Source organism: Streptopelia decaocto, assembly GCF_964273445.1.
Source record: "Streptopelia decaocto genome assembly, chromosome: 3".
In the NCBI taxonomy this organism is placed as follows: domain Eukaryota; kingdom Metazoa; phylum Chordata; class Aves; order Columbiformes; family Columbidae; genus Streptopelia; species Streptopelia decaocto.
Genome location: NC_138656.1, coordinates 16,804,843 through 16,819,780, shown reverse-complemented (window position 1 = coordinate 16,819,780; position 14,938 = coordinate 16,804,843). Strand labels below are relative to the sequence as shown.

The 14,938-nt window shown below is 37.7% G+C and overlaps 1 protein-coding gene across 1 annotated transcript in view; it reads left to right on the top strand.

Annotated features, from left to right (window-relative positions):
* The window catches only part of MSH2 (mutS homolog 2), a 55,757-nt gene that overhangs the window by 27,914 nt on the left and 12,905 nt on the right, over positions 1 to 14,938 (top strand). The window contains exons 7-10 of the mRNA XM_082049671.1: positions 1,531 to 1,730; positions 6,446 to 6,555; positions 12,025 to 12,148; positions 13,232 to 13,382. Coding sequence (XP_081905797.1) covers positions 1,531 to 1,730; positions 6,446 to 6,555; positions 12,025 to 12,148; positions 13,232 to 13,382 — 585 coding nt within the window. The remainder of the gene's footprint in view (positions 1 to 1,530; positions 1,731 to 6,445; positions 6,556 to 12,024; positions 12,149 to 13,231; positions 13,383 to 14,938) is intronic.

The window sequence follows — 14,938 nt, the reverse complement described above, 5'->3', positions numbered from 1 at the left end:
TATGGGAGTCAATGGTGACAACAAGGCAAGTAGAGACAGTGCCCTCACTGATGAGGACACAGTCCCCCAATGCCTGCATGAGGCAGATGGGGTGATGTCTGGTGACGGTAACCAGGTTCAGCCAACAGTCTGAGTCTCCAGGCAAGTCCATAGTGATGACCTGAGGTGAAGCAAGGAAGTTGAGTCAATGGGTCACGGTCTGGATCAGTGGGGTGCATGGCCAGGCACAGGCATGGCTGCAGCATGGCTCAGGTGAGAACCAAGGATGAGTGCCTTAGGTTGAATGCAGCTCTTGGCTGAAGGTGAGGAGGCCCAAGTAAGACTTCTTACACCTTACACACACGCATGCACACACACACACACCTAGAAGTGTTGAGGTAACTGGCTAAAGTCATTGTGGGACCAGTCTTGTGTGTCTCAGAAAGATCATGATGGCTGGAGGAGGCTTCTCAAGATAGGAATGACATTTGCTTTCTTTCAGTCCTCAAGAAGGGCAGGAGGGACTATTCAGGGAATTACAGGTTGGTCAGCTTCATTGTCATCCTTGGAAATGTGATTGAGCAAATAATCCTGTAAAGCATTGCTGAATGTACAAATGGCAGGATGGTTATTGGAAGTAGTCGGTATGGATTTTTGAAGGCAAAATTATGCCTGATAGCCTTCTACGATAAATTGACTAGGTTGTTGGATAAGGGGAGAGCAGTGAATATTGTTTATCTTAACTTCAGCAGGCTTTTGTTGCTGTCTTCCATGACATATGATGGAAGTTTGGACTACATAAGTAGACTGTGGTGGACTGAAAACTAGCTGAACTGCCAGGCGCAAAGGATTGTGATTGTGACCAGGGGCGTGAAGTCCAGCTGGAGGCCAGTCACTAGTGGTGTACCCCAGGAGTTGATGCTGGGGCCATCCTTGGAGATACCCAAACTGTGACTGGTCATAGTCCTGGGCAGCTGGCTCTAGGTGATCCTACTTTGAGTAAAGGGGTTGGTGTAGTCAATGTCCAGAGGTGCCTTGCAACCTCAAGGATTCTGATTCTGTGATCCAGGGTTGCACAGCTGCACAGTGTCAGTGTTGGCTTTGACCACAGGCAGCTAAACTCTGGCATGAGTGTGGGTTTTTTTCTTGCAGTGTGGGTTTTTGCTACTTAATATCTGTTCTCCCATAGACTACTGGATGGCTTTTTTTATGGTGTGGGGAAAGGATTAATCTCAAAGTAGATGGTGAGCTTTGACGTATCTACAGAACAGATGTTGGCGTTTTCACATGAAACAGTTTAACTCCAATGCTGTTCATTAGATACCCCAACTGTTAAAAACTACAGAAGCATGACATAGGCTAAATGCCCTTGCTTTTTCAGCTCCTGCATTGTCCTAGCTTCATTTGTTCTTTTGTCAAGAAAGTTGGCCAATGGATACCGCCATAGAGAAAGGAAAGAAACTGCCAGATAAATGTTTTCATTCTAATTAGTGATATGAAAGAATTCTAGACCATGCCATGCTAATAATTGTTATGAAACTTCTTATTTAGGTTGAATTTGGTTGAAGCTTTTGTGGTGGATCCAGAACTACGTCAGTGCCTTCAAGAAGACCTCTTGCGTCGCTTCCCAGATCTTAACCGCCTGGCAAAGAAATTTCAGAGACAAGCAGCAACCTTACAGGACTGCTACCGAATGTATCAAGCTATTAATCAGCTGCCTAATGTTGTACAAGCACTAGAAAAACATGAAGGTAATGCTACTCCTGTCTATTTTCAATATTTTATACTACATTGATGATACAAAGAAATAGTGTGCAGACTTCCAAAGATTACTTTCGTCCTGTGTACTTTTATTGCAGGAATAAAACGTAAAGATACTTGCATTTGAAATGAGCTGGAATTCTGAAATACGAACCAGATACTTAAAAATAAACATAGCAAATCTTTATACAAAAAAGCATTCCAGTTAGTGTGTAGCTGAAATACTTGGAATTGTGGGTGGTGGCCTGGTAATCTTTGATGTTGACTTATCTCTAAGAATTCCTGACCAATTGCATGTGTATTGTGATCCTAAAAACAAGATAACTATTTGTACAGCATAGTTATGTTCCTTTTGAAGACAATTTGCACTTTGAGTTGTAATTAAGTGCAAAAACCCCCAGTTTAAGCATCATTGGTATAATTTCAATGGTGCTTTTTTTTAATTGTAATGTTCCTGTATTTAGGAAGAGTGTCATGGCAGGGCTTCTTTTGATCTTCAGTTAGTAGGAAGCTCAATGCTATGACAAGCAAGTCTCAGAAATACAAAGCTTGCTATTTCTTGTTTTTTTAGTATGTGCTGCCAAGAAAACGCAGAATAAGTTTAGTGTCATAATAACGGGGGGTGACTCAATACAGCAATAGTGGTCCTAGCTTGTCATAAAGCATATTTTTGTAGAAGCCACTTATCTCAGACAGGTATGATCTGTTCTGTATTTTATCCTAATTTCCTTTTTACTCCTTGTTCTTTCCTCCTCATTTTTGAAATGGTATGGTTGCAAAAATTTGTTTCATGTATTTGAGTAGACAGTAGATGTTACCCAGTATCTTCTTCTTCTCTGTACTATAGTTTTAAGACTTGAAGTAAAGAAACTCAACTTCTAAAATATTAATCTTAAAACAGACTTTGCTTGGTTTTGCTCTAGCATGAAGCTCCTGGATTTCTATCTTAAACTGAGGTGTTTTTTCAGAATGCTCGCTTCCTGTCTTTGCTGCTTTTTCTATTAGTTGGCATTTGGATCAACAGAGTTTCTCTGTCATAATGTTGAGGTAGGGAAACAATCCAATTTTTAGAAGTTTCAAGGAGCAAGCTGTGTGAGGCAAACTGCTAAGATCACCATATGGAAAAATTAATAGACTGCAAAAGGTGCTTGCTGTTTTTACATGTGAATCAGTCGGTCTTAGTAGGGCATTTATCAGCAGTATATCTAACATAATTTAAAATAGGTGAAATGTGTTATTTTTATTTTCTTTGTACTTGTATGCTCTTGTTTAAAGTACAAGAATGGACTGGTAGTTTTGAATGTACATGACTGATTCAGACTGGATCTGGTCATTTTCCTGTTTAAGACTGTACAAAAACTCATCAAGAGATAGAAAGTCGGAAACATTTTGACAATTCTGAGTATCTGCCGGTTTCAGAACTTTATTTTCTCATGAATGGCTATGGGGACATAGAGTATCTACACCATGAAGTGATGATCAGCAGTGATTGCCTTTCCCTGGGTATGAAGTTGAGAGGCTTGTTTTTATGGATGATGAAGGCTGGGGGGGTAATAAGTGAAGATGATTTTTTTATCTTTTAAACAGAAGAAACCTGTATAAGACAGGAAAGGACTCTGAGTCATCAAATCATTTTGCTATTGCTGGCAAAAGGAAACAGTTGTTCATTAGTCAAATTGCTGGGGCATAAAATCTAGGTACTTATGTCTGTCTTCAAGAAGCTGCTGAAGCATCTTCTATCTCATCTCATACTGACACTCCTTATTTCAAACCTGTAAATATGCAGGATACAAAAACTGCATTCTGGGTTTGAGGTGTATTTTTACCATCTTATATAAAGCAGCTTGAATACCCCCTTACTTCTATGCAAATACCTTACTGTGTGTTCTGGTACTGTTCTTTCTATGACTGTTGCACAGATGTGTTATAAGCATCTTGTGATCAAACTTGACTGTTTCCCATCCTTTGTTATTTCCAGCTGGTTATTTCACTACTCATACAGGAAACTCATTTATCTATCAATGCATCATCTTACTGTTAAATTTTACTTCATTTCTATTAGCCCAGTTTTCAAGGTCAGTTACTATGCTCCTAGTTTATTTTGTTCTAGTTTCCTCTACTGATATCTTCCACGTTGTATATATTAGTGAATTTTATAAGCAGCCTTCTTTTGTGCATTAATATCACTGATTCACACATTGTAAAAAGACAAGTGCTGTATGTGCCCTGGAGGAACTGTATTGCTAATGTCCTTCCATTTCATTCAAGTTTTGCAAGTTGGTGATGTCCTCTTTATCTGCCTTCTACTTGTTGTGTTAAACATGAATCTTGCATCTTAACATCCCATGTGGCACCCTATTGAATGCTTTAGCAGAGCCCAGATTAGCGCTGCAGGTTTCCCTTTCTTTTAGGCAGTCACTTATCTCAGACAGGTATGATCTGTTCTGTATTTTATCCTAATTTCCTTTTTACTCCTTGTTCTTTCCTCCTCATTTTTTCTAAGACCCATTATACCATTGAAGTGGCTGGTTTAAGTGCATTTAGTCTTTGAGATTTATCTGTTTTCCCTTGACAGAATAGCCTCAGTTTTCATACTTCTGTTTGCAAAGCTAACTATATAAATGTTTCAAGTTTGAACATTAGTGCTTGCTTTACAACATTTTAAACCATATTAATGGTGAAGTCTTTAATGCATCTAATAAACACTTATCTTTGCTTCAATAAATAAATTATGGTTTAAATTAAAAACTGTACCTGGGAGCAGATAGGCTTTGTGATCAATATACATCTCTGCTTTTGTCAGTACTATTATTTTTTCTGTCAACAGTTAGCTTACATTAATGTTGAGTAGGTGCAAAAGTGGTTTTTTTTACCATGCATCTTTTGTATGAGTTTATGAATGCAGGTACAAGACAAGTTTGAGTTGTAATAGAATTTTTCAATGATTTTCTTTTTTTTGCTCATATTCTTTTAATGCCAAATGTTATTCTTTTAATGAAAGCATACACATACAACTTAGATCCTCAGTATTCACTGACTCTGCTATTTTACTTCCTTCAATTGTTGGATACTGAATATGAAGTTGGATTGAAAGTGTAAAGCAATTTTGCATTGTATCAGTTTGAAGCACACCATAAATATATGTAAATACACTGGTATTTTATTTACCTAATGAATTAATATTTTCTGATTTTTGAATGTGATGTCTTCCTATGGTGTCTGAAGTTGTACCATTCAAACCTAAATAATTAAGTGGTATCATGAAACTTCCCAGTTTAATCCTTTCAAGAAGAGAAATTGTAATTGCTACTTTTAAGTTCAAGAAAAATAATTTTTCATTAATTCGGGATTACCGAGGATCATTTCATTGTGTGTGCCAGATACTTTGTCAGCTGGTGCACTGGGCAATGCTAAGTCCATTCTGAAGAATGTGTGTGAAACTTCTTTTCTGCTCTTCAGTTTCTTCCTTTTATTTTCTAGGTTGGTTTAGATGTATCCTCTTGTAAGGAGGGGGGAAAAAGAAGATATAACATGGAGCGAGCACAAGATCTGGAATAGTAAACAAGCTGTGCTTTATTTCAGATCTCTCAGTTTTGAAGATTTTTAGCCAGCAGAAGCCTCCATTTTTACAAATTCAATAGCCTCTCAACAATACGTAATTTTTTTCTCTATTAATAGCTACTCATCAGTTAAGAGCTTTAACTTTAAAAGCTTGGGGGAGCTGGGAAGCAAAAATGCCCAGGAGGAAAAGGAAACAAACCAAAATTTTTCTTTCTACTTGAGTTACGGTGCTGAGAGAGAAGAGAAATTCACTTGGGTAATTGCCATGTGACTTCTGTAAATTTGTGCAGAAATTTTTCTTAGGAAAGATTAGGAATTTTTCCCTAGTCTGGTAAGAAATTGAGAGGCTTTAGAATAGCCAGAGCTTTATTCTATATTTCTCTGTTAATGTACAAAGCCTTGCCTGTGAACATTGGAGGCAAATATTGTAATTCTGTACATAATCCCGTGACTATAAGCTCACAGTATTAGATTCTTCTTGAGGCGTTTTGCATGAATGGTATAGTCAATAATGCTAATCTTCCTGTGATTAAATCGTAACTTGAAGTGCTGCAAAGCTGTAAACATTCATTTAGTGACAGGGTGTTTTCCCAGCTGGCTGCTGGATAGGTGCTTATTTGTAGGCCTGAAGCAAATACTACTTTCACAAAATTGGCAGTATCTGTGTGCACTAACTTAACTGTGAACTGCATTTTGCATTTGGTGCTTACAGTGTTCTGTGGACTACCAACCAGTATGTGTGCTATGGAGTTATACTTGGTGTTACAGAGTATCTGTCCTAGCAAAGTGCATTTAAAAAGACTAATTTAATTTTGGTGACTTCCTGTTTAGTGGAAAGATCAGTGACTATGAGGACCTAGTTAGAGTAGATGGTCTTTTTTTAAGGAAAACAAGACTCATAGGAGAAGGGAATTAATACCAGCAGATATAAACAAAGATGACAGAATAAGTACAAGCTTAATTGGAATATAAATCGGATAATGCCAATTTGGGAAAATGATAGATGTGTATCAGTGATATACTCATAACCAATCTTCATAAAAATTGACCAGCTGTATAGTTGTGTTGTTTTTCTTGGATAAGTGAATTCTAGTGAAGTTGTGGGTTTTTGTGAATGATGATTTTTCTTGTTTATTCTTAACAGGAGCTCACCAGATGTTGTTGTTGGCAGTATTTATAACACCTCTTAATGATATCTTCTCTGACTTCTCAAAGTTTCTGGAGATGATAGAAACAACATTGGACATGGATAAGGTATGGGCTGGTGTGTGGGAGGGGGTTTACTTAGCAATTAAAGTTTCTTATTGAACTTTGCAATCTGCTCCATGCTCACTAAATTTAATTGATCATCTTTATTAAGTAGTTAGTGATATTTTAGCCATGGAATATATAGACTGTTACTAGTGTAGCAGTTGAATATCAAGAGGATGTTCACTGACTGTCTGAAATTATCTGGCCAATTAAAAAATGCTTTGGGTACTTGGATGCTATGGACCTGAAGCGTTTTTTTAAAAACCTCAACAGTGTTAAAAGTGGGGAAGTTATTTTGTCACTTTTCTGCTGCTTTCTTAATATTTTCAAAGTTACTGTGATACATCTCAAATCTACAATGTAGCCAGAATATGTTTATTACTTACATATTTCTCTACTTCTACAAAGTTCAGTAGACTTGGTTCTATATGGTAAGATTAAGTCTTCAAAACTAAGCTGACCTCTGAAAAATTATTCACCTAGGTATAAAGATCAACTTTACTTTCCAGTGTAAAGACATTTCTCACTAGAGAGAAAGTTACTACAATTAACTTAGCCTTGTATCTACAGCTGTGTATAAAAGATTAGTATTGCTTGAGCTATGCTTGCAAGGGAAAGGTGGCATATTTTTTTTTTTTAAGAGGAAAAATTGGTGAAAGCAAGCTGGATGGAACAGTCTTGTTCCTTAAATCTGTAGCAGGAAAGAGCAGGGATGACTATAAATGGCTGAATTGTTGTTTAATGTTGAACGCTTAGGACACAAGCAAAACCACGAACCATTGCTTAATTAGGTAAACTAACGCCAAGTTTTTTCTAGTTTTGTATGTCATTTTTTCTCATTATATTAGAGAATTGGTGAGATGCATTTTGAAATGTACATGCTTTTATAATGCCACTGTTTCCTCTGCGTGGTTAGAATTATATTTAGTGTTTCTTTCTCAGTAAGATATTTCACTTATTTTGGAAAACTTGGGAGGCTTTTAGGATTGTCATAAATGTCAGTCTTGGCTGACTGTAGAAATATGAGATATACCTAACCATGTGCCATGCATGGTAGTAAGGGCAAGATGTTGAACTTTTGAAAACTGTAGTAGCTTTAAAATTTTAAAGATACATATTTTTCTCCAAAGGCAGAAGCGCTGCTTTTTATCTCTTTGTACTGTGTATGCATTCATCAACTGTGTTTTACTGTTTAAGGAAAGACTGTTTGATTGATGTGTTGCTGTAATTTGTGATATATGCTAATGAAGAAATTTATAGCTTTATACTAGTTACAGACCATCTGTTGATGCAGTTTGTGTGCCCTGGGATTCTGTTTTCTTTAAAGCCAACAGCTGTTGTAAGCCTTCACCCTTCTTAGTCCAGCCCTTCACATTTCTTTTCAGCTTCTACTTTAAAATTTGTTGTCCTTCTAAACAGAACAGCAAGTCAGTTATGTCCACAGAATCCGGTGTGTCGGATCTTTTTTTCCCCGTTCAAGATACTGGAAGATTGCTATAGATAAGCCAACACTGGTTTTATGAGAAGAATAAACCTTCTCCATATGAATGTTAAAACTTGAACTTTGACTTGAAATTTCTCTTAGATTTTTAGGGAGCTCAAACAAAACATCCAGCTCTATTCTTAGTGTGATTGAAGGCCAGGTTGTCATAGCAACTAAATTATGTCAATAACCCGTTCTAGTATAAAAACAAACGTCTGAGTTCAAAAAGTGTGGGATGTGGTTATTCATTTACCTAGCTGTAATATAGTTGAGAAACTGTTGCTTCCATTCCTGTCTTTCACAGAATCGTAAAGAGCCTTTGGAAAACCATCTACTCCAACCACCTCCTCAAGTCAGGGCAGCTTCAAAGTTTGTTAGTGCTTATGGTATATAGTATTTTGGTTTGAGTATTAAAAGCACAGCCCTTTTCAGAAGGGCTTGTTTTTCAGATTAGCTAGTTAGCTCAACATAGTCCCAGAGTCTGCAAATTACTTGCTGTCACCTTGTTCATTTGAGCACCCCTTGCAAATGCGACTCGCTTGGGTCTCATTTCATGTAAGTAAACATATGCAAGTATCAAAGCGTTGTCAATGCTGGGATGTTAATCTGCTATTTACCACATTAAGTATTTTATACTTTGAACATTCATTTCAGAGTAGCTTTGAGCAAAAACTTGCACTAAAAAAATGCAGTGTGTTTACTAGAACAAAAGGAAATGTCTAGCTGTTTTTAATCCATATTATGTTAAGGCATTTGCTTTCATTATAACCCTTTGCATGACTTTTGCCAGTAAAAGGTTATGTATAGGGTGAAGGTGGTAGCAATAGTGTTCACACCAATCTGTGACATGTCTGTTGCATTCCTTTATCTCTAAACGAAATTTAACATTTGTATTTAATGCAGCACTGAGTTGTAATTTAGACTTAAGTGCATTTCAGTGATCAATCTATCAGCGAAATGTCACAGTTATGAGTATTTTTATTCTTTTGGGGAGATGAGAGCGAGTTGGGTTCACTGCTGTCTTCTTCCATTTTTCTGGTGAAGTGTAGCCTTACTGGACTGTAAGGGATGGTAAGTTCCTTAGATACAAAGCAGGAAGAACTCAAATACCACATTCCTATTAACGCTTATCCTGCCAGATTGTTTGCCATGTTCACACTGAGGGTTGCGGAAGAGAAAAGCAAAAGTTTGCTTTAAGTAACTTACCTAATTATAGCTGAGATCCTGCTGTAGGAGGAGCACAGCTTGACAAGAATGTTGGAGGGTAATATAGTTGTGGGTGCCTGATGTTTTTATAGATTAATTAGTAGCACTGGTTTTTAATATTTTTAGTAAACCATAATCATTTTACTTCCCTAGCAGTTTAGCTGAACTTTTAATTTAATTTAAAAATGTTTTCTATGCACTTGATCACATGGAGCGGCTCTGCTTGTCTCTTGCTAAGGGTTACTTCAGGAGGCCTCAATGAGAAAGGAGCTGCCCTATAGCAGTTGGAGTATGTAATTAAATATATTTGAAGCTGTCCTCAAACCTGGATTTTACACACTTTTAAGTTCAGATTTTCAGGCTGAGGTAAATGGGATATAGGTTACTAGATGTCCTAAAGACTTGGTATCTACACCTGGAAAAGCTGCCAGCCACTGACTCTGCTGTGAATGTGATCTTGAACTGCTATAGTCCCTGAACTAGGCTATTAATGTAAACAGAAGCTGAAGTAATTTTATTTTAATGCTCCTGTCTCAAAGCTTCATGGCATTTTATGATTAATTTCTTGCACACCAGCAGCCTCTGGGTTTATTTGTCATCACAGGTCTGTTGAAGCTGTAATGGAATTAGCAACAAACACATGAAAACCAACTTCATCATCCCCAGGACAGCTGGACTGAGATGTTGATGAGGCAGTAATGTAGCTTTTTTGCACATTATAAGCTCTAGCCACGTACAGATCTTTGCCTGCGGTGAAATGAAAGCTTGTCTGTGGCGAGGAGGCCCTGAGGGGTGAAGTTCAGGGCTCGGCGTTGGGCCTGTCAGCCTCTCTGACATGGCAGCTGTGGCGAAGGCGGGAACCACAGCTAGACCAGGTCCTTGGCAATGCTGCCTGTCTTCTCCTAAGGTTATGGGATTGCTGTGGTTTATGCCAGGCTTCAAATAGTTATTTGGAGCTCTGTAACAAAATAACTTTTCACTTGACTGTCAGCCTTGCTTGTCTCATGAAGCCAGTCGTGACAAGAGCTGGTGTGTGTGTTGTTCCAGCTTCTGATGCAGATCCACGATCTGCCCTGTAAAACCAGGAACAGTCTCTTCTGTGTGTTCATTGCTGTTCTTGCAGAATTATTAAGGGAAAGGGAAGAGAAAGCCTATCAACAGGGATGTAACAGAATGAATTCATTCATACCCCTTTCTTAATGCCTCCAAGATTCATGATGGTCCTTCAAAATCTCATAATCTGTTATTTTGTGGAGTCCACATCTCTGGTTAAGCTGTTGGAGACCTTTGCAATGTGTTTGGAGACAACACAGCTGGAACCAAAAGGTATAGCTGAGTATAATCCTGTGCCATGCTGGTAATTACACACAGAAAACAGGTGCCAATGATTCAGTTTTCCATGATGGAACTTCTGTGGAAGATTAAGTATCTGTTGGTAGAGGATCATTCTCAGAAAAAATTAGAAAACTTTGAATATACAGTATGCTATGTATTTTCTTTATATGATTATCGACTTTTCCCCCTATTCCAAATAAAAAATGTATAAGCCCTTTGGCTTTCCTCTTTAGATTGCATTCCCAGGTCTTTGTTCCAAGTTGCTACAAAAGCTGGGAGCCTTCAGTCTAATGCTTTTACAATTGTTTTGATGCACTGCAGGTTTCAAGTGCTTCTTGTCCTTAGTAGAACAAGATGTATGCAGTGGTTCTTGCCATTACAGCTCCTGTTGTTCAGTGCATTCCAGGGTGATAGTTTCATTGTCAGGGAAGTAATAAAGAAACTGTGAATCTCCCTTTCCTCTTCTCGTTCCTTCTCTTACTAACATATACTTGTGGGTAAAAGTGAAATTGTATGTAAACCACCATATTGTTTCGGTGTGTCTTGCAAAGTATTTGCAGCTGCTTTGCATACACCTTTGCAGCTGGAGGAAGCTTCATGGAAGTGTTGTTTTTTAACTTAAATGAAATATATTACTAATATGAAATCCAGTGCTTGGTTTCCATGTTGGACAACAGTGCTAATATTTTGTTGATTTTAAAAGTTTGTATGTTGAAAGTGGAGTTTCTTTTATTTAGCAGTTACAAGCTGTGCTTGCAAATTCAACTAGAAGCTTGTAAGGTCATCAGAAACACCCACCTGGCAGTGAAAGCATGGGGAAGAGAGGGGAAAAAGGTGAAATACAACTTCATCTGTGCCTCTGAAAATGTGTCTTGAGAGGAAATGTATATGCTTTTCAACTCAAAATAACTGGGTTGAAATTGGATAGGGTTTTTTGGTGATACTGTGTAGCCTTCTTCCATGAGCTCTTGAGTGTGTTTTGGGAAGAAATGAGTGTTTCAGAAACTTCTACTTCAACAGACTTGTTTTGAAACAACCCATCCTTTTACACCTGTCTTGATTAGCTGTTGAAGTCTAGGCTAGCGTACAGATTATGTACATAACAATTTCCTCTGATTTACATTTTTATCCTGCCTACTGCTCACTTATTTGTATGCAAATAGATGTGCAGACAACTCCATTTCACAATAAAGGAATCTTTTAAATTGGTGTATTTTGCTTGTATAAAATATATTATTTGAGAAAACAAGTGTTTGAGATGTATTTGTTTTGTATTTGAATCAGATATCAGTTGTCACAAGCAGCACTGCATTACAAAATTATACCTAAAAATAAATTGAGTAAATGATTAAGTAAATTGGTTTCATTTTGTATGATCAGGGTGGTGATTTTTTAAAATTTTTACTTTCTGTGTTCACATTAATTTTTTTCTTGTTAATTTTTCCTAGGTGGAAAATCATGAATTTCTTGTCAAGGCTTCTTTTGATCCTAACTTGACAGAATTAAGAGAGAAAATGAATGAACTGGAAGAAAAAATGCAGTCCTATTTAATGAGTGCAGCCAAAGAACTAGGTAGGTTATGAAACTTCTTTTGATTCTTAGCTCCTTTGTAAAATGTTTTGAGATCAAGTGATGAAAACTGGTGTAGAGGAGTTAAGGAACGTTTTTGTTATTTTATTAGTAGTTTGGGGTGACTTTAGTTGCCACAGTACAATCTGTTAAAAACTGAGTGATTTCTGACTTTTTTTTTTTTTTTTAACGAGAGCATTCCAGAATATTGCAGAAATTGTCTTGTATATTGCAAGATCCTGCAGTAATTCATTTTATAGAACTGTAACTCATCTGAGTCTTGGCTAAGCCTAGTTGTGTTTTACTGCCCTTGAGGACGTGAATTGAAACTTTTTGCACAGCCCCCATCCCCCTTCCCCCACCCAATGCATTCTCCTGAGTGTCAATTCAGGACACACTAGTTTTCTTTCGACATTCTTTGCAAAATATGATATGTAAGCAAATGAGACGTTTAAATAATTGGTTATCCTATGCAAAAAAAAATATGTGCAGCTGATGAATTGGGCATTTAAAGACCAACTTTAAAAAAAATATCAATTTTTAATGCAAATATGACAAGGAAACTGGGAACACTGTAGTTACTTTAGGGTACACCTTTAAGGCTTGTGTGGGTTTTTTAGGCTCGATTTTTTTTTTTTTTTTTTTAGTCTGAACAAGAGACCTGGATAAAAAGAAGGGAAGGCAAGGTTATGTAAGGATGGAATGAGAACTCTCACCAGCAGAAGTATGTGTTAGTAAAAGGATCACAATACTCTCCTTTACAGCAGTGATGCAGAATGGCCTTGCAGTGTGCTATGAACTTTATTCACATTTCTGGAGAATACGTAACAATACAGTAATCACGAATCTAATTTGAATATGCAGTTTGGGAACATATCAAAGTAAGAGCAGAGAATGAATCAGTAAACTTGTTAGGCCTTGGTATTTCTCATAGCTGTACAGAATGAAAGCAGTTGTACTGGATAGTGTATCTAAGAGAGCCTACATCATACAAATGGGAGTTAGTGAGCAGAATTAGCACAAGCTGCAGGATTTTTGATAATACAGTTTGTTTTGTTTTGCTTTTTTTTTCCTTTCACCTAAAAGGTTTGGAAGCTGGCAAGAGTATCAAACTGGAGACTAATTCACAGTTTGGACACCACTTCCGAATAACCTGCAAGGAGGAAAAAGTTCTCCGTAACAATTCAAAATATGGAATAGTTGATACACAGAAGAACGGTGTTAAATTTACTAACAGGTATGAGATCGTGTTGGGAGTTTTTCAAGCCTGTTGTGAAAGAAATAAAGTTGTTCCTTTGTTAATAATTTTGCTGTCAAACTGGTTTCCCTACATCTTGAATGGCTGAATTTTCACCCTTTTACTTGGTTCACAGATTGAGATATTGAGCAAGACTGGCATGAGGGAGGAGTAGTCATACACTTTCTGTTGAAAGCTACATTTCCCTTTTACTTTGCCAACTGTTAGCTATTTTTGGTCCCTTGACTTGGGCTAATTTCTCTGTCTTAGCTGCACCTAGTAGCATAATTGCATTCATTGTGAGTGTTTATACAGACACTTTCACAAGCTGCAACAGGAAAAGAGCTATTTATGTTTTATCACCAAATATAACATGCAGCAGTTTTGTTGGTGATGACCTTTTTTGTTGTTGTTCCAAATTACACTGTAATTTCTGTTATTTCTATGTATTTGACTTGCATTCTGTAGTTCTGTAGATTAAGGTATTTAAAAATTTTAGTCTTCAGGCTAATTGCATCAATGCTGTTTCAGTGTCTCCATGTCTGGACAGCATTTCTGTCAGCCAAGCAAAAAGTCTGTACTTTTTGTTGACTTTTTAGCACTTCTAAAGCTTTTTAGAAGAAGCAAGGACTGCCTCACTCATCAGATGAATGTCTTTCTGTACTTCATTATATTTACACAGAAGTAGAAAGTTGCATGTGCAGAATCAGGTAGTAACTTAGATTTAAGGCAATCTCTTGAAGTTAGCTGGTCTAGCCCCTCACTCCAAGCAAAGCCTCCTTAGGAATTTGATCCTCTTCCAAAGCTAGATGAGGCAGCTCAAGGCCTTGCCCAGGTGCCCATCCTCCAAGCATCCTTCATAACCTCGTGAGGCACAAGTTCCAGTGCTGAACCACTCTTTGTGAAAACAAAGTCACTTCACAGCTGTTTTATAGTCATTTGGACCCAGTCTGTACTATTGCATGGAGTTATTTCATCCCAGGTGCAGGACTTGGGATTTACCTGTGTTGAAATTCTTTTTTACCTGTTTCTCTAGTCTGTAGATACCTCAGTGAATGGCAGCCCCATCCTCCTGCATACTGACAGCTCCCCTTAATGTGCTGCATTCACAGCGTTGCTGAGAGTGCATTCAGTCCTGACACTCAGGTTGTTAATTAAAGCATAAATAGTATCAGACCTAAGAAATGCTGCTAATGATCAGCCCCTAACTGGACTTCAAACTCCTGACAAGTTCCTCCTTGTCTGCCTAGGGCAGGTCCAGGAGAAAACTAATGCTGCTAATGATCAGCCCCTAACTGGACTTCAACCTCCTGACAAGTTCCTCCTTGTCTGCCTAGGGCAGGTCCAGGAGAAAACTAGTCTCATGTGTATGTTTTATACGGAAGGGTAAAAATAGCAGATTAGCACATCGTACAGTCTGTTTCAAACAAACCATGGTGCTGTTGCTTTTTGTATAACAGTTCCTGCTGGAGTTAGCATCAGAGAAGTGAGTTTGAGAGAGATCTTTATTGACAGACACATGTGAGAACCACTGCTTACAGGGCAAGGTTGGTTTC